Source organism: Prionailurus bengalensis, chromosome E4 (genome assembly GCF_016509475.1).
Source record: "Prionailurus bengalensis isolate Pbe53 chromosome E4, Fcat_Pben_1.1_paternal_pri, whole genome shotgun sequence".
Taxonomy (NCBI): Eukaryota; Metazoa; Chordata; class Mammalia; order Carnivora; family Felidae; genus Prionailurus; species Prionailurus bengalensis.
This window is the reverse complement of record NC_057360.1, coordinates 44,358,113-44,384,604: the sequence shown is the minus strand read 5'-3', so window position 1 is coordinate 44,384,604 and position 26,492 is coordinate 44,358,113. Positions and strand designations below refer to the sequence as shown.

General features: G+C 38.3%; 3 protein-coding genes across 11 annotated transcripts in view; 2 read left to right on the top strand and 1 right to left on the bottom strand.

Moving 5' to 3' along the window:
- LOC122476088 (complement factor H-like) overlaps positions 1-21,926 on the top strand; it is a 98,248-nt gene extending 76,322 nt beyond the window's left edge. For both annotated transcript variants that reach the window (XM_043568362.1, XM_043568363.1), the window contains 10 exons: positions 2,798-2,974; positions 4,193-4,375; positions 4,483-4,665; positions 6,931-7,104; positions 11,171-11,353; positions 11,810-12,019; positions 13,876-14,049; positions 14,756-14,932; positions 20,955-21,137; positions 21,591-21,926. In XM_043568362.1, coding sequence (XP_043424297.1) covers positions 2,798-2,974; positions 4,193-4,375; positions 4,483-4,665; positions 6,931-7,104; positions 11,171-11,353; positions 11,810-12,019; positions 13,876-14,049; positions 14,756-14,932; positions 20,955-21,137; positions 21,591-21,799 — 1,853 coding nt within the window. In that variant the 3' untranslated portion in view covers positions 21,800-21,926. The remainder of the gene's footprint in view (positions 1-2,797; positions 2,975-4,192; positions 4,376-4,482; positions 4,666-6,930; positions 7,105-11,170; positions 11,354-11,809; positions 12,020-13,875; positions 14,050-14,755; positions 14,933-20,954; positions 21,138-21,590) is intronic.
- Positions 1,046-2,083, bottom strand: FAM220A (family with sequence similarity 220 member A). The gene is given in 3 exon segments (XM_043568374.1): positions 1,046-1,525; positions 1,528-1,570; positions 1,572-2,083. Coding segments are annotated over 3 exon segments (864 nt in total). The 5' UTR covers positions 2,025-2,083; the 3' UTR covers positions 1,046-1,157.
- Positions 21,927-25,913: 3,987 nt separating the features above from the next.
- EIF2D (eukaryotic translation initiation factor 2D) overlaps positions 25,914-26,492 on the top strand; it is a 29,101-nt gene continuing 28,522 nt past the window's right edge. For 6 of the 8 annotated variants that reach the window (XM_043568370.1, XM_043568372.1, XM_043568365.1 and 3 more), the window contains exon 1: positions 25,921-26,182. Coding sequence is in view for 6 of the 8 variants with exons in the window: in XM_043568365.1 (XP_043424300.1) it covers positions 26,127-26,182 (56 nt within the window). In the remaining 2 variants the exon portion in view is untranslated. Of the gene's footprint in view, positions 26,183-26,492 lie in introns of all 8 variants that reach the window. The other 2 variants (XM_043568366.1, XM_043568364.1) reach the window with 2 other exon arrangements.

Below are 26,492 nucleotides of genomic sequence, written 5' to 3'. Positions count from 1 at the left end.
ATGGATACAGGCAGTCAATAAGCCCCGAAAACGGTGAAGTCTCTCTTTGGGACTCCTTAAAAACTCCATGCTCTCAGGTGATCTTTATCAAAGTTATCAACAACCAGAGGCATTACCTCAGAAAAAAATGTTAGCATACGAGATACCTCCACTCCTACGAGATACCTCCACTCCTAGGAACTGGAACCTTCCCGTAAGGGAAACGCTAAAAATGTTAGCATACGAGATACCTCCACTCCTAGGAACTGGAACCTTCCCGTAAGGGAAACGCTAAATCCATCTCTCCCCAGCTGAGCTGCAGCAGAGAAGTCTCAAGCTTGCTTTTATTTCAGGCCACACTGGTAGGGCTCCCAGTGTGAGAAAGGATTATACTAAAAGTACATTTAATATTTCAGCTTTCACTGTGGGGCCTCCATTTAAATTGGGTTTCAAGTGGAAGGAGAGGGGATGTGAGGAAAGAAATCAAATTGTTCTGCAGACCAAAAATATTCTACAGAATGCAGAAATGGGGACAGCTAACTGTCAACTATGGAGAGGCTGACTTGTACAAGTGGCCACTTCCAGCAGATGGCCTGAGGAGATGGTATCTGGGACAGTAGCCCTTGGCAATGAGTGCTGAAGATCCATAAAGAATTTTGTTAAATCTTCACGTTCTAACCTGATATTGGTACAGGATATATTAATGCTCTCTTTGAAGTGGTAGCCCAATACTGAATGTCTTCTGAGCACCATTTAAAGCATGCTCAAAAATCCCCTCCATCATCAACCAGCCTCCCAGGAGTTTCACTTCCACTTCCTTTGATCACACCAACTGAGGCAGGAACTTCACTGCTGCCCTGTTAACAGGCATCCAGTCTCAGTGTGAAAGAACTCATTCTAAGACAGCTTTTTAAAATTTTTATTATTATTATTTTTTTAATGTTTATTATTTGAGAAAGAAACAGAGAGCAAGCAGAGGAGGGGGAGAGAGAGAGGGAGACACAGTACCTGAAGCGGGCTCCAGGCTCCGAGCTGCCAGCACAGAGCACAACGAGGGTCTCCAACCCGAGATCATGACCTGGGCCGAAGTTGGCCGCCTAACTGACTGAGCTACCCAGGCGCCCCTCTAAGACAGCTTTCAAAATCAGTCTCACTCTTTTTGTTGTTCTGCTTATACCTTAACTATGACATACAGGATTTGCTCCTTCCAAAGCTGGCAGAGCCAGTAACCCCAGTGTTATCTGCGGATCAGTTGAGGTACTTTGTACCTGTGAAAGCGTTTTCTTGGATTCTGTTTGCTCTGAAAATGCGGGCTTTGAATGGCCAAGGAAAACACATTCTGTCTCATCATTCAGGAATGCTTCGGGGCATGCATGGAGCAGTGTAGACAGGAGGAGATGCAGGCCAGACCTTTCCCACTCAGAGCCTCGCCCTTCTAGAAGAGCATTTGGCGCTTCCTGCTCCGAAATCCCCATTTCTGGCCGTTTCTGAAGGCACGGTAGTCCTGACCCCCAAGGTTCTCCTTTGTGGCACCATCCTCTGTGCTGTCGCTGGCCCTGGGCCCTCCTCCCGGCCAGCCCCTCACCAGAGCCACCACCACCACCACAGGAGACCCCAGCACGATGCTCTCCTGTAGGAGCACAGGACAGATCCACAGTCTTGCTTTAGGCCCCTGCGGAAGCTGAACTTCTTAATGATTCTTTCAAACATGGAAGCGCTTTGTTGCCATTTTGAAGCGAGAGGTTGACCTCAGCATTCTTCACTTCCGTTGATAACTCATTTTGTGAATTTCCATCTACTTGAACCGCAGGGCGTATGCATCCAGGAATTCGGGCACGGGCGCGCTCCCCCTGTGCTCCTTCAAGGCCACATCGCAGCTTGTCTGAGTCCTCCCCTGCCCCCTTCGCCTTCCCGAGGTAGCCGCCCAGAGCCCCTACTCTGTCCCTCATGCTGCGTGTTCTGTGGTGTGGTAGCCTGACGACACGCCTTTGCCAGTCAGCAGAATGGATCTCAGTATGAACCTGCAGACGGACGTTGAGCATCATGGAAGCCACGATGTAGACGTAGGGGAAGTTGACGCGCAGCCGCCAGGCCAGGTCGAAGACGATGAGCAGCCTGCGGCTCAGCCCCTTGCAAAGACCCCATAGGAGCAGGCGGCGGCGAGCGCGACAGGCGGACACACAGGCCGGACACAGCCGCCTCCAAATAGACCGGTGCCCGCCGCCCGGGCCGCGTCGCCCTGCCCCCGGCCTCCGCTCCGGACGCTGGGCTGCGCTCCGTGGGCTGAGAGAGCGAGGGAGGCGGCAGCGAGGTCGGGGGCGGAGTCCACGCGTCACACTCGGGAAGCGCCTCCGCGACTATTGGTTTCTTTAAGACACGTTAGAAATGCCTTGTGTGTGTTCTGATTCCCCAGTTGTATTTACATTAAACAAAACTGCCAATTGTTATTTGACTGCAACTTTAAAATTGTAGCATCAAGGTTTTTTTTTTTAATGTGAGGGAATACTTTTATGTTTTGAGAGTACAAAACAATGTAACATTATATTTATAAATGTCAGTTATAAAATCAGAACCAGTATAAACAAGTTGACCTTACAAATACATTTTCAGGGTACCTACCTATGTTGCTCTTCAATGCCTTAATAATTCTCAGGGTCCCTTATGAATTTAGAAGGTATACAAAACCTAACGTAAATTTTTCTGTTGCTCCTCTGTATAAGCAGTCCCCAGCACCTCATTTTTATACGACACATATAAAATATACTTTGGCAATGATTAATTATATATTCTCACTAAATTATTTTAACTCTTTTTATAGAAAAAGAATGCAAGATTCCTGAAATAGAAAATAACTTAAATACTCAGCCCAAAAAAGAAAAATATAAAGTCGGAGATGTGTTGAAATTCTTCTGCAGACAAAGACTTCAAAGAGTTGGACCAGATTCAGTTCAGTGTTACGACTTTGGATGGTCCCCTAATCTTCCAACATGTAAAGGTGAATATTTATCTTCCAGTGGCTGAAACAAGAATTAGGATTTTGGATATTAACTTTTTTTGTTTCCATTCTTAATTTTTGTTGGCTTCAAGTCTCTGTGTTTGTAATCTAATGCATTAAACCGGGATATGTGTTGGGTAATAGATATCTCAGATTTTCTTTTCTAAGAAATTAATCTTCAATTGTTTCTTGATATATGTAGTGGCATTATCCATAGATACATATACGATGACTTACACGTTTGTTACTTTTCTTCTTGCCTACATTTCCATCATTAATATTGAAACTATAGCATGGGCCTTACTTCAGGTTTCGTTAGGTCATCTAAACAGTATTCAAGCAATTTATACTCAATTCAGGGAATTCAATCACATGTACGGCTTAATCAAAGTTAAATTTTGTTGATAAAATGCTTACCTAGGGGCACTTGAGTGGCTCAGTCGCTTAAGCGTCAGACTTCTGCTCAGGTCATGATCTCGCTGTTTGTGAGTTCGAGCCCATGTCTAGCTCTGTGCTAACAGCTTGAACGCTGGAGCCTGCGTCGGATTCTGTCTCCCTCTGTCTCTGTCTCTCCCCTGCTTATGCTCTGTCTCTCAAAAATGAATAAACATTAAAAGATTTAATAAAAAAATGCTTGCCTCAAACACTGGCATTTTTTCAAACAGTTTTGATAACTGCTGTGGAATATGAATATTGAGATAATTTACACAACCATATTGAGGAATTGGTTTCCATACATCTTTAGAATATCTAGATTTTTAAACATGTTTTCTGGGTTTCAATATACTTCCAATATACTAGCTCACTGTAAGTAATAGCACTGGGTTAGGGTGCCACGGTGGCTCAATTGTTGAGCATTTCACTCTGCACTTCATCTCAGGTCATGATCCCTGGGTCATGGAATCGAGCCCCATGTTGGGCTCCACGCTGAGCATAGAGTCTCCTGAAGTTCTCTCTCTCTTTCTCTCTCTCTCTCTCTCTCTCTCTCTGCCCATCTCCCCCACTCGTGCTCTCTGTCTCTCTAAAGTAAAAATTTTGAAAGAAGAACTGGGAAATATGTTTCTAGTTTAAGCACTATTTCTTTTTCATTACTTAAGAAGGCTATAATAAAGTATATTATAAATAATACAAATTAATTTTAAAAATCTCTCCATTTTATTCTTTTTAAGTTGTAAAATAGGTAATTTGATCATTATTTACACATTATTTCTCCTGTAGAGCAAACAAAACAGTGTTCTCCACCTCCTCAACTCCTTAATGGGAAAGTTAAAGAAACACAGAAAGAAAACTATGAACACAACGATTTGGTGGAATATGTGTGCAATCCTAGATTTCTGATGAAGGGTGTTAATAAAATTCAGTGTGTTGATGGACAGTGGACAGACTTGCCTATTTGTATTGGTAATGTATAAAATATATTCATATTTAAAATAAACCAACCTTTTATATTTATAGAAACACATAAATTATATTTTATAAGTAAACATATTTTTCTGAACTTTTCACAGAGGTGGAGACTACATGTGGAGATATACCAGAACTTAATTACGGCTACGCTGTTCAGACTTCTAACCCTCCCTATCACCATGGAGATTCAGTGGAGTTCAATTGCAGAGAAGGATTCACAATGGTTGGACAGAAATCAATTACTTGTATAAGTGGATTATGGACCCAACTTCCTCAGTGCATTGGTGAGAAGACACTTCTCAAATAGACGGTCAATGAAATGTAATGTTTTTATTGTAAAAACTGTATCTGCAAACATAGTTTTGAAACTTAGATATATGCTTGAAAATGTCAGGTCTTAAATTATAATGATTGCTTATCGTCTACAAAGGAAAAATATAAACTAGCCAGAGAGTCTGATCACCCTTTCTATCCCTGAAATTAACATGGTTTTTAAGTGTGAAGCTAAATTTTACTTACAGTTATTCGTATGATTTAAATCTGAGTATTAATCGCCAGGAAAATAGAAGCATATTTGCATCAATCCCATTTTTGTTTTACGCGGCACTCTTGTTTTCAGGCCCTGGAAAACAGACAAAGTCAAGAAAGTGCCCACTTGCTACGTCCCTATAGGAATCTTGCCTGTCTCAAAGCTTCCAAGGATTTCTCAGTCTGTTTCAAATGCGGCAGCAAGAAGTTAATGTGCTGAAGGGTGGGTGAGCTGCAGACCCTCTGGGTTCGCAGTATAAGTCAGTCAAAGGAGGCAGTCAGGGTGGGGCCAGGAAACAAACCTGATTGTTGGACTTCACTCTGGTTGATGTATGTGCATCATCCTGACCTTTGGATGACCATGTCTTTGATGACTAGCTGGGAAAATATTGGGAGCCCTTTTCCTTTTTCCCTTGGAATGAGTTCTTTCCTACAGTTTTCTTGGGTCCTACATTCAAAGAGAGTCCTGGATGTCCAATCTTACTTATTCACCAGATGTCTAGGCATTAATTGTTCCAAGGAGAAGGTAGGGCTTAGGCTCATGTTCCATGAGAGCAGAGATTGACACCTGTTTTGTTCACGATGTATTCCCAATATACAAGGGACTGGTGAACATACAGCAGACATTAAATAGGAGTTTGTTGAATGAACCATTAGGTTTAGTTGCTTTTTAATCCTTACATTTTTGCTAGACACATTCCCATGAGAAGTATTGCCAGTCCTTCAAGACCAAATTTCATCTTTGTCCTCTTCTATCTCCACAATTTCCCCTCATTTATATGGGGGAAAACCCAAGGTTGTAACAGGCATGAAAACTTTCAATTTTTCACTCTTATACTGAAACATCTATTTCATTTATTACTCTTTTTAGATCTCAGAGTTTGCCTTTCCAAGGTTAATCTTCCACCTATATTCAAGTTTACCATAATCCACTTTTAACTATCATAGACCTTACTCCAATTTTCTCCTCTCAGTGTTTATTTTGTACCTCTAGCTAGTCTAGCTTTTCACTCTTCTCAAAATGTTTATTTTCTCGTAAGAATCAAGGAAATTCTTTCAGAAACCAGTCAATCATAGGACCATGACAACACCCACCACCACTCCTTTTGACTATAGATGAGTTACTATCACCTGAAGAAAACCTTGTTTTGTCTTCCTCAACACTGAAGACAAGCCCTAAAACCAGAATTTATTTTCAGCCTCTAGTGTGTTTTGAATTAGTCCCCTTTGTTTTATTTTTTATTGTATTACAAAATCATTACTTCTTTGGGTACTTATTAAGAAATCCAAAGACCTACATCAATTGATATTTTGTCAAATTGACAAAGTACTCCGGGCTGCATTGAATTTTTGAAGTATGTAGTTGTATAAAAAGTTGTTATACTCGTATTAGAGTCAACAAAATGGACTCTTACAATATTATTGAATTATAGGTTGACCTGATGTACAAAATAGTTTTTCAAAGATTGGAAGAGTATATACAGTAAACAGGTTGTGACTTGAAGCACCCAACTTCTTAGTCCAAGTATTTGTCCCATTTTAGTGATCATGCAAAAGATCTGCTTATGTGTTCACATTTTACATAATACATTTTAGATGTGCTTATTAAATTACCATAAGTGAAAAAATATATTCATTTTTTTGAAACACGATATTTAAACTAGCAGCTTCATATATTCTATTTCCACAGATAAATAAGAGACCAAATTTAACCAGGTGATGACTGTTCAGTGTGTAAATCATCCAAAAAAGTGAGCCTCTTAATGCTTTTCTAATCCCCAAAGTGCAGGCTGTATTTATGGCAGACATTTTCTCTGAAATTTCAAAGCCTGGACACGGGACTTATGTTCAGACATAATAAATAGCCCATCACATGCAATATGATCAGGAATAACTTGGTTGGTGGGACTTACGGGCACAAATTCTAATTTCGATATACTATTGAGTCTAAGCTATTGTTCTGCATTAACTGCTTTGATTCTTATAAGTAGTCTTTTCAAGGCAATATTTTCATTTTCTAGCAACAGATGAACTTCAGAAGTGTAAATACAGCTTAACTATACGTGAGGCGAATCCATTATACAAGACCGAATTTGATCATAATGAGAACATAACTTACAAATGTAGAGGAAAATTAAAACAGAAACACTCAACGTGCATAAATGGAAGATGGGATCCTGAACTAACCTGCACAGGTAAGCTCTTGTTTATAGTACTTTCAAAATCTTATTCTATTTCTTCCGAACTTGCCAAAGCAGTATTTGGGCATCTTTTAAACATGTTTAGCTATTTATTATTACAAATAACTTTGAAGCCGGAAGGGAATTTAGAAACTAACCAAAACATCATTTCTAGATATTAAGTGCATCAGTGCTTCAGTCAGCTATAAAACAACCCACCCGGAAACTTGATGGCCTCAAATTAACGCCCGGTCGGGTATCTTTAAGAAATAGTGATTTGGTTTTCTTTGAGGCTGAGGAGAGCACAAAGATGGCATCCCCTGGTCCACGTTCCCTGAGGGCACCTCGGTGGCCCCCAGATGTGTGGCAAATCTCAAGTCCACCCCTCAGGCTACCGGTCTAAGACAGATAATTAGGCTTTTTCCCCAGAAAGTCTGGGCTGTGTTTCAGGCTGCTTTGTGGTGCCCCGGAGGTAGTGGCCCACCAAGAGTTATCTCTCGGATTGTTGTCGTGTGTTGCAGGCCCCAGAAATGCAAGCCCCTCAGGCCACTAGAGCCTGGGGATCAAGGAGTGTGCCCTCTGTGGGCTGAGCATGCTGGCCAGCTTTAGGGAGGCAGCAGAATGCAGGGCTGGGGCCCGCTCGCCGGCTTTGATGAAGCCACAGGAGAGCCCTGGGCTGGAGTGCACCCACTGGTGCCAGCAAGGTAGAGGGAAAGTGCAGACATGGCACCTGCCGGCACCTCCATCCCGGAAAGAGTCCCAACAGATGCCCCCCTCAAGCAGATGCTTTAAGGCGAGCAAATGAATCCCCTTCTCAGATGTCTAGGTATTTCTCAAACTGTTCTTTCACATTGGTCGCCTGGGGTAGTGAGTCTGGGTGCGAGCTCTTTAAGAAAAGGGTGTCAGTTCTCGATAGCCCTTCTGATTTCCGGGATATGAGCTCTGTTGGTTTTCAAAGCCAGACATTTTGGGGGCTCATCTTCCTGCTGCAGATTCCAGGGTCTGGGTTGTTAATGTGGGAAACAAACCCCTTACTCCTCAGGGAGAGGCTCTGGGTCCGTGAGATCCCTCCTGAATGTGTGTAGCCCTGCCAGGGGTGGGGTTTGTTCCATATACTGTCTTCCTGACTCTCCTACCCACCTGAATGTGGCCCTTTTACTGTTTGTTGTGAAGGGGCCGTTCAGCTGGTTTTCAGGTCTTTTTCAGAGGCGATTGCTCCATATGTACCATGGATTCAGTGTGTGTGGGGGAGGAGTTTGGGATCTTTTTATGTGTTTGCCCTCATGCTTGGTTTCTGCATGTTAATTGGATCGTCTGAAACTATACTAAGCTGCATTTTTCATTTTAGGTGTTGCTTTGTAGATTTGTGGCAGTTTTCTGTAAGCAGTTATATCAGTGCTACCACAAGATTTTATTTTTGCCAGTCTATTTTGATTTTGGTTTGTTTTATCTTATCGTACTGGCTAAGACGTCCAGTAAACTGTTGAAAGGAAGTGATGAGAATGCACATCTTTGTCCTATTCCTGACCGCAGAGAGAGGGTATTCAACATTTTACCACAATCATAATGTCACTTTAGGATTTTTGTAGACGCCCTTTATCAGTTTAAGGAAACTACTCCTTCTAGTCTTATTTAGCTGAGTGAGAAATTTTATGATCAACCAATGTTGGATATTTTTAAATGCTTTTTACATATCTCCTGATAGGATAATATGGCTCACTTATCTCTGTTAATGTAGTGAATTATATATGTAACTTCTTGAATGTTGACCAAATCTCTCATTCCTAGAGTTAGCTCTATTATATTTTCATATACTTGATTTGCTGACATAGTTTTAAGAAGTTTTGCATCTGTGATCATGGGAGATATTAATCTATAGATGCTTTTTCTTTTAATGCCTCTCCCAAGTTTTGTTATCAGTATTAGTGTGGCCTCATAAAACAAATTGCAAATATATGTATAAATACATATATATATATATAGGTAATTACACTTATTATTTCATTATTTTTACCTTAAATGATTGATAGAATTTACGTGCAAAGTCGTGTGACATATAATTTGCTTTTTTGGAAGTTTTCTTGATGAAGAATTCAATGTCTTTAATAAGTAATGAAATATTCCGATTTTCTTACTGTCTTTCATCAATGAAAGGAAGTTGTATTTTTCAAGAAATCTCTCGTTTGTCAAATTGATTGGTGTGCAGTTGTTTCTAGTATTCCCTTCATGTGCTATTTTCCTTTTAACTATATAGTTTCTTGGCAGATATCTCTTCTTTCTTTCTTAACATTGATACTTATTACTTGTATCTTGATTATTCTTCCTGGATTTTTTTTTTCTTGAATTTATTAACATTTCCACATAACCAGTTTTAACACTCGATTTTCTCCATTTACTCTCTCTTCTATTTTTTAGCCTTATTAACATTCACTATTTTTTCTGTTTTCTCTTTTCTATTTGTCTTTCTCAATTTTCTCTCTTCTGTGGGCGTAAGTTGTTTTTTCTAATTACTTTGATTTTAATTTTACTTTTCTATTTCTTAAGGTAGAAAACTAAAACTTGGATTTAAACCATCCTACTTTTAAGGATTAATTTCATTTTCCCTTCTAAAACTGTTGTAGAAGTCTCAAAATTTTTATATACATTTCATTTTCATTGAATTCTATGTGAAATGTTTCCTAGTATTCCTTGTGGTTTCTTCTTTGACTCATCAGTTATTGAGAATTTTGTTGCTTAATTTACAAATATTCAGTTTTTTTCTTAGATAAATGTATCCTCTTGTAACAACATTTTTGTGGTATATTTGTTATTCAAAGGACTACAAAATAATACAGAAAAAATTTTAAAATGTAAAAATAAAATAAAATGCAAAAAATACAAAGAAGCTTTTTAAAAAAAGCATAAACAGAGGATTTGCAGAGTAATGATTCTGCCTTTAGGGAGATTTAGTTGCCAGACCAACCTCTGGCAAAATGTATCAAGAGGAAGTAGAAATTAAGATTATTAGGACAAAAATGGTTAAACAGCATATAGAGAAGAAAATAAATCCTTAAGAATACATTGAAAAAAATATGCCAAGATAATGAAAACAGAAATAAGAAAAAAACTTTTGATTAAATATAAAATACTCCTGCATCTGTCTAAAGATAGAAATAGAAAATATGACCATATTAGTCAGCATGAATGAATTATATTCCGTCAACAGTTTCTCTGAATTGAATACAAAGTGTCAGATAATTGGAAGGACTCAGGAGACTTCCCAATGTACAGTCACATAAGGTCTTTAATGAAATGTAGGTATCACAGAGAGGTCCAAAAGCCTCCAGGGTTAGTCGCCCAGAGTCTTCCCTCAGTGGAACAGGACATCTTTGTCTCCAGGTTATGAACTGCCACGATACATGTGAAGTATCTCTGCTTTATGGGAGCTCAAACGCAAGTTTGCAAAGGAATCTTGTATACCTTGCTGGTCATAGAAGGAAAGTCAGGCTGTCTAATCCGTTAAACAGGGTGCATTTCATCATCTGTGTATCTCTAAACAGTGTCGGCAACCTAGTCAACAGTATCTCCAGAGAGTTTTGAACTTCAAACAACACACTGTTAATCACTAATGACCATATCTAATTCATGTCTTGGCCAGGCACCTGTATCAAATAATTGATTAACTACATGTAATTCTTCTTGTGGCTAATTATTTTCCATTCCGCATCTTATAAGTGTTTTAATGCAATCACAATACATTTGATTATAGATAGCTATAAAAAGATCCTAATATCAGTATTTATTTAGTGCCTGTTACTGAGTGGATGATTCAGTTAGTACATCGTAATGGTTAGAAATAATTAAAAGAAGTTTTACATAAATTATGCACGATTTATCACAGAAGGAATAAAAGGAAGATACTACCATTAAGACCACGTGTGATGTATTAAAGCGCTCTACAAGCGGAAGAGTATCACATATTTAAGCATAACCTTATTATTTGATCGTTTATGATACATTATTATTGAGTTTTCTCTTTAATTTTTCTCTTTAATATTTTTAACTCTGATTTCATCACAAAATCTAATTTTCATATTTGTAGAAGTACAAATGCAGTCATGCCCACCTCCACCTCAGATTCCCAATGCTCACAATATGGCAACGACGGTAAATTATCAGGATGGAGAAAAAGTATCTGTTGTCTGTCAGGACAATTACATAATTCAGGATGCAGAGGAAATCGTGTGCAAGGATGGAAGATGGCAGTCAATACCACACTGCGTTGGTCAGTAATGCATAACTTGCTTTGTAACATTCTTTCAAATGAGGTTAATACTCCCCTGTGCTTTGTGTAAATGAACAAGATAAGGACCTTTCTGTCTATCTATTTCACTTTATCTTGAAACAGTAAATTGCCATCTAAGTATACAAATCAATCGGCCTTCTTTCACTTCTACTATGAAAGAAACAGACCAAAACTTTGGGTTACTGTGTAAATACCATAGAAAATTTGTTTGTAAGTACCACAGAAAATTTCCCTCATGATGAAAAGGACAAGAATGTGGGGGCAGAGTGAACAAGCAGATACTACTGTAGATTTGATGGAGACATGAGCTTGCAAATTCCAGATGTTTTTTAGTTTTTCAGTAATTTAATTTTTCAGATTATCCTTATTTTAAAACCTCAACTAGTATTTGATTACATTTTTCAGTTTGAACATTGATCTCTGTTCTTTATACAGAAAAAAGCCCATGTCCTCAACCACCTCAGATAGAACATGGAACCATTAAATCATCTCAATTTTCAGAAGAGATGGACGAACCATTGAAACCTGAGGTTTATGTACATGGCACCAAATTAAATTACACTTGCGAGGATGGTTTCAGGATATCTGGAAGAGATGAGATAACGTGCCACATGGGAAAATGGAGTTCTCCACCTCGGTGTGTAGGTGAGGACAGTATGCAAACCACAATTCTTTTTCGATATAATCCATTAAGCATAATCAATTGTCAAATTCGTGAGAAAGAATCCTTTAGATTTCTAAATATACAAACTCATTTATAGCTAAATATCTAAAATCATTTATATATTTATGTACCTTACCAGCAATTTTGCATAATCAAGTCTATCCTCTTTGTGTTAATTTCATTGACTCATTACAGACTCACTTTGAATTCTGGCAATTGTTTAATGAAAACTAGATGTGTAGCACAATTAAATTAAACCTACCTATTCATATTCCTTTCCCATGTATAGAACTTGTTCTGTTTGCTTTGCCATGAGTTTTTTTTTTTAATTTGTTTTCTTTTTCCTGTAATGTCATTTCTGAGTTCTTACAATATATGGTACTTAAGATGATTACTTCTCAATGCTCTTCTTTTTATTATTCACTATTGGTTTGAGAAACACTGATGGTCTCTTTCATAAATATATTGAAATTTTTATTATTTTTATTTTTTAAGTTTTAGTTTAAATTCCAATTAGTTAACATGCAGTGTAATATTAGTTTCACGTGTAGAATATGGTGATTCAACACTTCAATACAACACCTGATGGTCAAAACAAGTGTTCTCCTTTATCTCCATCACCTATTAAACCCATCCTCCCACCCACCTCCCTTCCGGTAACCGCATTGTTCTCTATAATTAAGAGTCTGTTTCTTGGTTTGCCTCTCTCTCTTTCCCCCTTTTGCTCATTTGTTTTGTTTCTTAACTTCCACATGTGAGTGTGTATAATCATGTTATTTGTCAAGTTATTTCTCTGACTTATTTCACTTAGCATTATACTCTCTAGCTCCATTTGTGTCATTACCAATCACAAGATTTCATTCTTTTTATGGCTGAATAATATTCCGTTGTATATGTATACCACCTCTTCTTTCTCCATTCATCTATCGATCGACACTTGGGCTGCTTCCATATCTCAGCTATTGTAAATAATGCTGCTATAAATATCAAGGTACATGTATCCATTTGAGGTAGTATTTTTGTATTCTTTGGGTAAATATCTAGTAGTGCAATTGCTGGATCTAGTTCTATGGTTTAACTTTTCGAGGAATCACCATACTGTTTTTCCAGAGTGGCTGCACCAGTTGGCATTCCCTCACCAACAGTGAAAGATGGTTTTCCTTTCTCCACATCGTCGCCAACACCTGTTGTTTCTTGTGTGTTGATTTTTGCCTATCTGACAGGTGTGAGGTGATATCTCCTTGCAGTTTTGAATTGCACTTCCAGGATAATCGATGTGATGTTGAGCATCTCTTTATGTGTCTGTTGGCTGTCTGTATGTCTTCTTTGGATTTATGTCCGTTCATGCCTTCTGCCCATTTTTAATTGGGTTACTTTCTTTGGATGTTGAGTTTTATAAGGTCTTTATATGTTTTGGTTCCTAACCCTTTATCAGCTATGTCATTTGCAAATATCTTCTCCCTTTCTGTAGCTTGCCTTTTAGTTTTGTTGATTGTTTCCTTCACTGTACAGAAGTGTTTTATTTTGATGTAGTCCCAATAGTTTATTTTTGCTTTTGTTTCCCTTGCCTCAGGAAACATATCTAGAAAGAAGTCGTTACGGCCGATAATATATTGACATGTTTAGTTTCAAGTTCCTACTCAGGTTGCCAGCTGTATACACATCAGAATAATGATTTTAGGAAGCATTTGCACACCGTCTCTGTGATATGATTACAGATCCTGTGTTATCATATTTTTCAAATAAAACTGCCAAATATGGAAACCAGTACATAAAATTAAATTTCAGATTTAGTAAAACATGGAGTCATTCTTTCTTTGTGTCCCTCTTTTTTTAGGACTTTCTTGTGCACCACCACACTTGATTCCACATGGTATTCTATCTCACGTATCAGACAGTTACCAATATGGAGAAGAAGTAACGTACAAATGCACCGAAGGTTTTGAGATTAATGGACCTGCATTCATAAGATGTATAGGAGGAAAATGGTCCCATCCACCAGAGTGCAAAAGTATAGTGTATTTAATTTTACTCTACGATTGATAAATATTCTTAATTCAGAGCATAAATGGTACAAATATGAAACTAGGCAGTAATTCCAGAATTCAACAGGGTATCTCTGGGAAGCTGTGGATTCTAGTAGAGAATTAATAGCCATAGTAATAATAAAAGTGTGACAGCATGAGCCAAATTATTTCACTTTCATGTCACCGTGTGTGCACATTAGACCTCCTGTGATACACATCCTCAGACTTCTCATCTGTGTTCCTGTGTCACAGCTGGTCCCTGCTCATCAATCCCATCATTATTCAATTTACTGTTAGTTTGTCAGTTATCTCCTTGTATGTATATAGTTTACTGAGATGTTTGACATGAATAAAGGTAACAGATTTTGACAGAAGTGAAAATACAAATACATAATGTAGATGGCTTGTATGGGCAAGAAAGAATTTGAATGCAAGAAGTGTGATCTCAAGCATTACACGTATCCATATCTCTTCAGGCTTACGATGTCATCATCCCCATGTTATACTTTGATAAACATAGGACTATTCAATATAATTAAGCAAGACTTCTAACATATTGTTTCAAGGTATAAGAAAAATTTTGCAAGGTATTCATTGGTTCGATGTGTACCTATTATTCTACATTATAGTTATTAGCCATTATGTATTTTAAAATGTTTACTGAACAAGTACATATTCTTTTTCTTTCAGACACGGATTGTTTTAGCTTACCCGACTTCGGTAATGCCACACCCATAGGCCAGAAGAAGACGTTATATAGGTCAGGAGAAAAAGTGACTTATAAATGTCCAAATAATTACCTTTTGGATGGGCCAAATACTATCCAGTGTGTTAACAGCCAATGGATAGGAAAGCCAATATGCAGAGGTACTTCAATGAAATTTTGAAACCTATTTGTGAAAATGTCTTAACTAATATGCAATTCCTTCTAACAGCACTTATGAAATGGACATGGATTATTCTTTTAGGCCAGGTCGAAGAAGTTTATGTTTTAACATAAAGGGATATAATTGTGTACTCAGTGGTCAATCTGAAAGCCCAGTGGTTCTCAAACTGTGGTCTCTGGAAGAACAGAATCAGCATCTTCTGGGAAATGGTTAGAAATGCAAATGTGAATTCACAGGCTTGCTCAGACCTGTGGTGGCAAAAACTCTGGGGCTGCAACCCTGAAAGTGTCTTAACAATTCCCAAGGGATTCAGTGTATACTCCAGTCTAGGAGCCATACCTATATAGCCTGTTATATTTACGTCCACCTGAATCTCACTGGTGAATTATACATTATGCACTGAAATGTCCTTAAGCGTTTGCAAAAAAGAATCATTGAAGGCTGTTTTTGTCAATTGTACATTTATTTTTCTGTTATTTTGCCACTCATCTCCTGTTTGGACTCTCAGTTAATCATCTTTTTCCTTCAGCTCTGGTATTCTTCAAAGCATGTTAATTCTTCATTTATTCTCTAAGGAAGTGGCTGCTGTGTTTATTTTTCTAAGGGCCTAAAATTACATTCATAAACAGGATAATTGCAAGCCAAATTCTGATGTCGAATAATCTTTTTATTTTGATTTTCTTGTGGTTTATAAATTCATTTTGAAAATATATAATTTGGAAGAGTGATTTTACTAGACCCTAACGGATATGTCCAGAAAAACTCTCAGTTTCATAGAAGTTTAAGTCTTAGAAAATAAAATATATTGCTTTACCTCCTTTTCTTCAATCTTACATGTAAATTTCTTAAAATTAGCAGCCTTTCATGACAGATTAACTGTTGATTTAAAATCCTCTTAGAGATCTATTTGGAATCCCATTCATTGATTTGCTACTCAAAATGATCATTGTGTTAGAGATGCGACTTTTTTTTCTTTCTATTCAGGTATTTCTTGTGGGAATCCACCCAGAGTGAAACATGCTATTATACTAGAAGAGGTGCCTAAGTATCTATCTGGTCAGAGGGCACGTTATGAATGCATCAAACCTTTTGACCTGGATGGGGCAGAAAAGTGATATGTTCAAATGGGAACTGGACACAATCACCTCAGTGCCTAGTTAGAGTATCTTATTTCCTCCCCAAACTTTAGAGAATGTTTTAGGGACTAAATATGTTAACATAAATATATAATGTAGTAGTTATTATAGAATCATCTTTTAATCTTAAATAAAATGATGGTGCTTAAACTCCAATTTTTTCTTTTTGTGGACTGCATAAGTGATATGACATATTTATTTTATGAAGGATTTGACCAGATTAGCACACCTGGAATCATGGAAAATTCTCTATTTTAAGCATTAAGACACTTGGTTGTTTCCTGAGGAATAAGTGTATTAAAGATACGTTCAGGACATTTGACAGCCCTATAAAAATTTCACTTGGAGACAGAATCAGCAGCTGGAATGTGATCATAGACTGGGATACAATTTTGGGCTACTTCAGCTTGTGGATTATTTTTAAAGAAGGTTACTAGCTGAGTTCAACCTGGGAATTAGTGTATACAGAAGAAAAGGTCTAAGAACTTGGTCATAGGACACTCGAGTATTCAGAGTTTAGGAAAGAAGAGGAGCCAACAAAGCAGATACTATATAGCCACCAGTTTTTCAAATCAACTTTTCCTGGCATTTATATTTCCCAGTCTTTTGCTTTGATCCCACCTATGTTTTTCATGTTTAAAGTGAGTTTCTTTTAGACGCCCTATGGTTGGATCTTGTTTATGTGTGCACTCTGCCATTTTAGTCTTTTCACTGAAGTATTTAACCCACTTACACTTAAAGTAATATTTGATAGATTAGGGCTGTGCCAGGCATTTTATTTATTTTGTGTTCCCTGTTTTTCACTCCCATTTCCTTTTCTTATTATCTCTATGGACTTTTGGAACATTTTAAGATAACTTCCATTTTGGTATATCTGCATTGTTTGGGGGCATATCTCTTTGTATCATTTTATGAGTGGTTGCCCTGGGTATTAAGATCTACATAATAGCTTATCATTCCCTCCTGGTCTTGACATTTTACCACCTCACGTGAATGTGGAAACCATACTTCCATTTAGGTCCATTTACCCTCCCCACATTTTCTTTTCTTTTCTTTTCTTTTCAGTAGGGTTCACATCCAGTGTGGAACCCAACCTGGGGCTTGAACTCACAACACCTGAGCTGATATCAAGGGTCAGGCACTTAACTGACTGAGCCCCCAAGCACCCCTTACCCTCCCCACATTTTAAACATAAATGCCTTTTTTTTCCTTAGTAAGCATAAATGTCTTTAGTGTTTCTTCTACTTATATTGAGCACTATAGGAAATGATACAATGTTGCCCAAACATCCAATACAACAAACTCCTTATGAAAAAGAGTCTATTATATTTACCCTTATTTTTCTCAGCTGCCTTGTTCTTTCTTCCTGCGTGAAGTCTCAGTCCTCCTTCTGTTATCTTTTCGGTGCTATTTGAAGAATTCCTTTAGCAATTCTTTAAAGATAGATCTGCTGGAGATATTTTCCCCCTTTTCCATTGTCTCAGAAGGTCTTTATTTCTCCCTTGTATCCTAAGGATGGCATCACTGGATGTGGCATTCAGAGATGACAGTTTCTTTTCTTCTAGCACTTGAGAAACGTTGTCACTTCTCTCTGGCTCCATGGACACAGATGAGAACCCCACGGACACTTGAACCCTTTTTCCCTTAGAGGTTTGCCTAATTTCTGTGTAGCTGCTTTTGAGATTTTTCCTTTTCTTTAGTTTTCCTCAGTTTGATTATGATGTATCTTGGCTTGAATTTCTTTAGGATTATCCTGTTTGGGTATTTCAGTATGAATGTTTATGCCTTGTACCCAACTTGGGAAATTTTCAGCCATTATTTTTGGAAGTCTCTTTTTTTTTTTTTTTTTTCATCTGCAACCCCTTTTTTTCTCTTTCTGGTTGTCCGTGGTTTACTATATACTCTTACTGGTCCCTGAGACCCTGTCCACTTTTGTTTTCAGTCTGTTTTCAACGTGAGCAATCTGTATTGTATATTCAAATTGATTTATCCTTCTGTCATCTGTAATCCATGATAGAGCCCATCCAGTGAGGATTTTTAACAATCTATTATTATGTTTTTCTGTTCTATAATTCCCATTGGATTTTTAAAAGCCATCACTAAATAATTCCATTATCTGTGTCATTTAAGTGTTGCCATCTGTTGATTATCTTTTCTCTTTTGAGATTTTACTGGTCTTTGGTATGATAAGTAATTTTCTCTCTCTTTAAAATTTTATTTTGAGAGAGCGAGCGAGAGAGTCCTCACACCAGCACACAAGCAGAGGAGGGGCAGAGGGAGAGCGAGCATCCCAAGCAGGATCCTCTCTGCCATCATAGACCCCAACACAGGGCTCGAACTCTTGAACTGTGGTATTATGACCTGAGCCAAAGTCAAGAAGTGTTGGATGCTCAACCCATTGAGCTACCAGATGCCCCTATATTGAGTGATTTTTTTTTATTTCTTTATTTATTTTGTAATTTACATCCAAGTCAGCACACAGTGCAACAATGATTTCAGGAGCAGATTCCTTAATGCCCCTTATGCATTTAACCCGATTTAACCCAACTCCCTCCCACAACCCCTCCAGCAACCCTCAGTTTGTTCTCCATATTTATGAGTCTCTTCTGTTTGTCCCCCTCCCTGTTTTTATATTATTTTTGTTTCCCTTCCCTTACGTTAATCTGTTTTGTCTCTTAAAGTCCTCATATGAGGGAAGTCATATGATATTTGTCTTTCTCTGACTAATTTCACTTAGCATAATACCCTCCAGTTCCATCCACATAGTTACAAATGGCAAGATTTCATTCAGTTTGATTGCCAAGTAATACTCCATTGTATATATATATACCACATCTTCTTTATCCATCCACCCATCGATGGACAATTGGGCTCTTTCCATTCTTTGGCTCTTAATTGATAGTGCTGCTATAAACATGGGGGTGCATGTGCCCTTGCAAAACAGCATACCTGTATCCCTTGGATAAATACCTAGTAGTGCAATTCCTGGATTGTAGTGTAGTTCTATTTTTAATTTTTTGAGGAACCTCCATACTGTTTTCCAGAGTGGCTGTACCAGTTTGCATTCCCACCAGCAGTGCAAAAGAAATCCTCTTTCTCCACCTCCTCGCCAACATCTCTTGTTGCCTGAGTTGTTAATGTTAGCCATTCTGGCAGGTGTGTTTCCCTGATGATGAGAGATGTTGAGCATTTTTTCATGTGCCGGTTGGCCATCTGGATGTCTTCTTTGGAGAAGTGTCTATTCATGTCTTTTGCCTATTTCTTCACTGCATTATTTGTTTTTTGGGTGTTGAGTTTGATAAGTTCTTTATAGATTTTTGGATACTAACCCTTTATCTGATAAGTCGTTTGCAAATATCTTCTCCCATTCTCTTGGTTGCCTTTCAGTTTTGCTGATTGTTTCCTTCGCTGTGAAGCAGCTTTTTATTTTGATGAAGTCTCAATAGTTCATTTTTGCTTTTGTTTCCCTTGCCTCTGGAGACATGTTGAGTAAGAAGTTGCTGTGGCCAAGGTTAAGGAGATTTGCTGCTATCTCCTTGAGGATTTTCATGGCTTCCTGTCTTACATTTAGGTCTTTCCTCTGTTTTGAGTTTATTTTTGTGTATGGTGTAAGAAAGTGGTCCAGGTTAATTCTTCTGCATGTTGCTGTCCAGTTTTCCCAGCACCACTTGCTGAAGAGACTGTCTTTATTCCATTGGGTATTTTTTCCTGCCTTGTCAAAGATTAATTGTCCATACGTTTGTGGGTCCATTTCTGGGTTCCCTATTGTGTTCCATCGATCTGAGTGTCTGTTTTTGTGCTAGTGTAATGAGGGATTTTCAATTGTATTCTAGACATTTGGGATATTATGTTTTAAGGCTCTGGATTTTATTGACATCTCTTACTTATCAGGCCTCCAAGACTACCACAGTGCAAGTCCAGGCTTCCCACTTGACCTCCACTGACAACACGGCAAGTGGAGAGGTGTCTTATTCCCTGAGTGTGGAGAGCAGTCTGGGCTGCTCACTTGGCCTCTGCTGATCACTGTTGATCTGTGAGCCACACAGGGAGAGGACTGGTCTCGGTTTCTTTATGATGGTAATTGGGAGCATTTCAAGTATTGTAAAAAATACCTGTTTTGCTAGAATACTCCTCTCCTAGGCCTTTGGCTAAATAGAGTGGATGATGTTTGGAACTTTTTTTTTCTTGAACTTGATATCATTTCTGGGTTCCATTCTTCTTCAGTGCTCAGTCCAGGGTCCGTAGAAGGCACAATGAAAACCCAAATGAACTGTGTAATTCCTTGAATCCCAAGGTCTCTTATCAGATTGATATCTTCTCTGCATCTTTCGTAATCTCCTATGTTGGTTTTTATAATATGTTCAGGGTTTTTAGTTTTACTTAGCAGAAGGGATAAGCAGAAATGTTTCTACGTCATCATGTCCAGAATGGGAGGCCAGCAATTGCCTTTCACATTATATAGATTTGTAATTCTTTGACATGATTAAAGAAACTGATGTTTCTTTTGTAATAACAATGAAAATCAATACATAGTAGACCATGCATTATGTTGTAACTAATGAGAAAAATTTCTTTGTGTATATTAGCTATCTGTCTGGCATTTATTCAGTAGGAAAAATGGTTTTTAATACCAGAATACTGCAAAGCAGACATATTTGTTAATGCTTTATGTGTACTTTCATGTGGGATTAAAGGAAGTGCTTAAAAGTGTTATTCTCAGTTTAAATGATTAGAATTTCTCCAATGAATCATTTCTGTCAGCAGAAATCCCAAGTCTTGATATTGTATATTGTGCTACATTTCTATTTACTTTACTTTAACCTGTTTTTCTTTGCACTTTCAATAAATCAAATAATATCTTTTTAGATCCTAATGAAAACTGTGGGCCCCCTCCGCCTCTTGACAATGGAGACATGACCACATTCCCAAAATCAGAATATCCTCCAGGATCATCAGTTGAGTACCAGTGCCAGTCCTTGTATGTGCTTGAGGGAAACAAGGTCATCACATGCAGATATGGACAGTGGTCAAAACCACCAAAGTGCTTAGGTAAATATTTTAATATTCACCTGGATCCTGGGAAATAATGAGAAAGGTGTTTTGCTGTTATTAACAGAATATTCATGGATTAACCACAACCATTGTGTCAAATGTTTGACTACTAAATATTAATCTGTGAAGAAATAAAGTTAGAAAAAAGTCTTAAACAACAACAACAACAAAGTATTCTTTAATGAAAGCTCTTCCTATTGTTATTGACATGATGGATCTTCTATTATAACATTTAATTATCACACCTTAAACACAGTACCTCATTTTTACATCATTAATCATTTAAAATGATTTACATCTACGTGATAGATTTTCAATGTATTGGTTTGGAAAAGGTTTTGGAAACAGAGCCCTGGGCCAGTGTAGAAGATTCTACTTGAAAGTCTGAAATTCTGTGGAAAATATTTGTTTACTTCTTAATGCTTATGTTCATTTTTTTTAAACCTTCAGATGTATGTATAATATCAGAAGACTCCATGGAAAGACATAACATACAATTACGATGGTCTTCTGTGAAAAAACTGTATTCCCCAACAGGGGATACTGTTGAATTTGAATGTAAAACTGGATATCATAGACAGACATCACAACAGACATTCCGAGCAACCTGTTGGGAGGGGAAGCTGACCTATCCTGTTTGTGTAAAAAACAATGGTTAAGATGCAGTCCTAAAACTAAAATATGTACAATATTGAGAATTTTTCATTGTCAATCCAACTCAGTTTATTTTGTCAAGTGTTATTTAGCTCATTTACTTTCATAAATCAGAATTTGTGTTAAATATTATATGGATGATGTAATTAAATCTGAGAAATAAATCACATCTTAAAAGTACCTCATTAAAACTTGGCAAACCAAAATTCTTTATGTCCTATTCTTAAAATATCTATGACAAGAAATTAGATTCAACCATTTCAGTGGTGACTTCTATCCATCTTTCTCCTACCTTTCTCACGTCTTCCTCCAAATTTCTGAGCCTTCCTGAAACTATCCATTTCAGAGGAAATGGGAGAAGATACTTCTTTACAACTTCAAAATAAGTTCACTTCAAAAACACATCAAAATCTATGTCATCCCTCTGTCAGTTAGAAGATGTAAGCAGTTACTACCTAATATTGCTTATCTAGCAATAGATATACCAAAAAACGATGGGATACATGATCTCCTAAAAGATGACTCTCTAGCACACATAAAAATTCAAAGAAATCATAAAGAGAAATTGGATCTAACTGGTGCATAACTATCCTAAAACGTAACATGAAAGGGACAAAAAAATACATCAAGTATAAACACACAGAATGCTTTGAACACTGCATAAATGTTTACAGAGCAAAGATTGTCAGGAAGTAAAATAAAAAGTGTACAATAACTATAGTTAAATTTAGAGAAACTAGGGGTAGGAGTTGGTATTGAACTTACACTTACCTGCAGTCTCCACTTTTTCTATCTTTCATATATATCACCTTTAAACCCCAAAATGTGTTACTTTAAAATAAAGATAAAGTAAGACAGTACATGCTGAGAACTATGAGAACCTCTTTGGTAATGATCTTCAAATCCAGTGACACATTCAGGATGTTGTTAGTATAGAGAGTTTTGGAAACATTCAACCATAAGATCTGAAATATGATTTTAATATTCATACATTCTAAACAACATAATTAGTTAACATCAATTGAACATAAACATTTTTAACTTCTACAAAAACATAAAAACTTAAAGATGAAAATAAAGATATAATTAAGGTAAAAATATTTTAAGGTGATATCTTCTTCATTTTGCATCAAATCAAGTGGCATTCTTAGAATGAGTAAGCTGGCTGTCTCCAATGGAGCCAATTTATCTAAATCTGAATCACAAATGAGAGTCAATTTTCTCACATTTAAAGGACTATTGTTAAAATTGTCAAGTTATCTGTGGTGTTAATATTGGTGTAAGTACTATTTCTCCAGAACATTTCACCTAATGCTGGTGGAATCAGTGTATGACAATTGGCCTGTAACCAATATGACCTATAACCATTTATTTTCACTTTTGGCTGCAAAATAATTACTTTTAAGATTAATTCTAATATTTTTCTGCAGTTATTGTCATTCCTGTGTAAAGATGAGTGTTAATTTGCCAACTCACTATAGCTTTTAACTGAAAAGGTTTGGTAAATCTTTAATTTTCAATTTTTAGAGTAAGAACTTGCTAATAGTGAACTTCTGATAGCTTTACATATATATATATATATATATATATATATATATATATATATTTGTTTTATTTTGTTTTGTTTTTAATGTTGTATCACCGGGGCACCTGGGTGGCTCAGTCGATTGAGCATCCATCATGATTTTGGCTCAAGTCATGGGATCGAGCCCAGGACTTGAGCTCTGGGCTCTGCGCTGAGTGGGGAGCCTGCTTAAGATTCTTTCTCTCTTTCCATTTGCCCCGCTCTCACCACAGAGCTCTCCTCTCTCTCTCAAAACAATACATACATACATACATACATACATACATACATACATACATACATAAATCAACATGGATTCCTGAATTTTTATTTATTCAATTTATCATAATGAATTATAGGCATTATTTTTGAAGCTCAAATTATCCCAAATTTGGCTAGTTGAGAGCCTCTTGAAACCTGCTGCTGATTGCTTTGTTATACCCCATTATTCTTTGAGCATTTCTTAAGACAACATGATGTTCCAGGCTCGCTGGGTATTTCCCTGCCCAATGCCTGTAAGCATACAGCTTTCCAAAGGGGTCTGATTCCTTTTACTGGGAAATAGTGTTTAGAACCCAAGAATTGTACCATCCTGTGAAGAGAATTATGTTGAAATAGAAATGTTCAACACCGTGGAAACGTCTTTAAATGTCTTCTTGCTTGACAGAAGACTGAAATAGAAGTGATATTTAAAATTCATTTGCTCCTATTGGATCTTACAATTCAAGGTTAATAACACAGGGTTAAAAACTTTCTAGTACATTTTCTGTCTCTTTACTCACATATTCTTATATTTCAATATTTGCAAAAATAATATAAAAAGTTTAATGCAAACGTTACTACTACCAGGTAAACTGCTGAATGAAGGTTACAATGTCTTTGCATTTATTTTGTCCCGGGATGTTCAACTCTGAATGTAAGTACTCTCTTCCAAAATGACTTCAAATAATCCTTATCTCTGATTGGTTCACTTCCCAACTTAATACAGTTTTACATTTATTTGCATTCATATTTTAATTTTAAATCATGCTTCTTCCTCTATTAAGCTAAACTTTTTAGATATGAAAAACAGCTACATGTTTCAAAAGTCAAAGTCACATGACAAGGCTCTCTGAAGAGTAAGCTTTTTCCATCATTTATGTTTCCTCATTTAATAAAGTTATATTTTTATTAGTTTCTGTCATCCTCCCAGTGTTTATTAATCTCCTTTTTTCAATATATAGAAAGGAGGTGATTTTACACATTTATCTGTACCTTGCTGTTTTCGTATTTATCATTCTAATCTTCTCTTGAATAGCCTTCCTCAGCTCCCTGCACAGAGGCTGCCTCAGTAGCTGTGCTGCGGTAGACACTGGTCACCAGCACAGTCTGGATCAAGCGTCCCCACATGTGGCTGCGTTGGGAGCCAGAAGGGAAAAGGCTTTCTGGCACTGCCCTCCTCTGGGCTCCTCTGACCTTGGCCTTGTCGCTGGGGTGCTTGATTATAAAGGCCTCCTAGGTCAGAAGGGTAGGAGGAGCCCAAGTTGCGCCTGGCCCCAGGCCACGTTAGGGGCCCTTGTAAGAATCCTGGTGGCGGGCAGACACTGGGAGACCTACTCTTTGGACGCCCAGTGTGAAATCCTCCTTTGTGTAACTGTGTCAGCGAACGAGCAATTAGTATTTATTTCTTGGTGGATGGACATTCTGCCCTTAACCGTTCCCATACGCAAAAATTAACCTAGTAGGAGCCAAGACCCCAGGTCTTTAAATCCATGCCTCCAGGGCACACAGCAGTCCCTTTCAGGGAAACCCAAAACTTCACACCTGTCAGAGTTTTGAAAAACATGACTGCAAATTTGCAAAACACTGTGTAACCCATCACACTCATTACCTCAATCGTTTCTCATGGAAACCCTATGACGTAGGTACTCCATGCACATCTTTCAGAGAATGCAAGGGTTTTAGAAAGAATAAGCCGTTGGCCCAATATCACGTTGCTAGGGAGAAGCCAAGCCATAACCTGACCCTAATCTGGCTCACAGATTTTTTTTTTAATAAGCAACGTGAATAATTTAATTAGTTTTGGAAACCCCTCTCTCCCCAAATAACACCTGACGCAAAATGCAATAACGCTTTGCAAAAGTTACCTACAGGTGGTCAAAAATATTTTAAAACAGATTTGAAGATTGTTTGTAGTGTTTTTACTCATAACATGAGGCGCAAACCTTGGACGAGGGCGGATTCCCCGTATTGCTATCACCCCATGTAAATTTAAAACAAAAGAGAAAATTCGCAGACTTCCTAGCGTGCCATTAAATGCAAAGACAAACAAAGCCCTTAAGAAAACCATTCGGGAGGGCTACGAAACGAATAAAACACAAGGGTCAATTACTTCTGTGGGGCTGAATTAAACTGAAGGGAAGTCAAGACGCCCTAACGCCTTGAGCGGCAATAGACAGAGGCACCTTAGCCACCGCGGGACCCCTGCAGGCGTGCAGGAGCCAGCCAGTCGCGCAGGCGCAGGGCCGGAGCGGGAATGCGCCCCGCCTTCCCCGGGCCCCGCCCCCCCGCTTCAGTTCCGGGTCCTGTCAGTAGGGGCGGCCGCGGTCTGGGCAGCGGCCAAAGGCGCGAAGCTGCGCGGCCCGGGTTTCCAGCCGGGCCTCTTTCCCGGCCGGGCCCCAGCATGGCTGCCCCCAGGGCTGCGGGTGGGGACGGTGCCGCGTTGTCGCGTTCCTGACGGCCCCTGGCGTCTGTGCTCTCCTTCTCTTCCCCAGGCCACTCCAGCAGACATGTTTGCCAAGGCCTTTCGGGTCAAGTCCAACACGGCCATCAAGGGGTCGGACAGGTGAGGGAGAGAAGGGCCCTGTTCTGCCCACCAGGACACCCAGCCATTTCTCCATCCCGGCTGGCCCACAACCGTCTTTGGACTAGCTCAGCCGACCCGGGGTGGAGGCCGAGGGGTCCCGCGGCGGAAGGGACCCCAGGGGACCAGGCTGGAATAGACATGTTTTGAGGGTGAAGAGGGAGAGGAGGCCTGATTTATCTCCCAGGCTATCTTTTGGATATTGTAGTTCGTTTAAAGGAAAACGTAATTCAATGAGCGCTTACTGACTGCGATCTATAGAAGGTATTGCGGAGGGCGCCAAAAAAGAAAG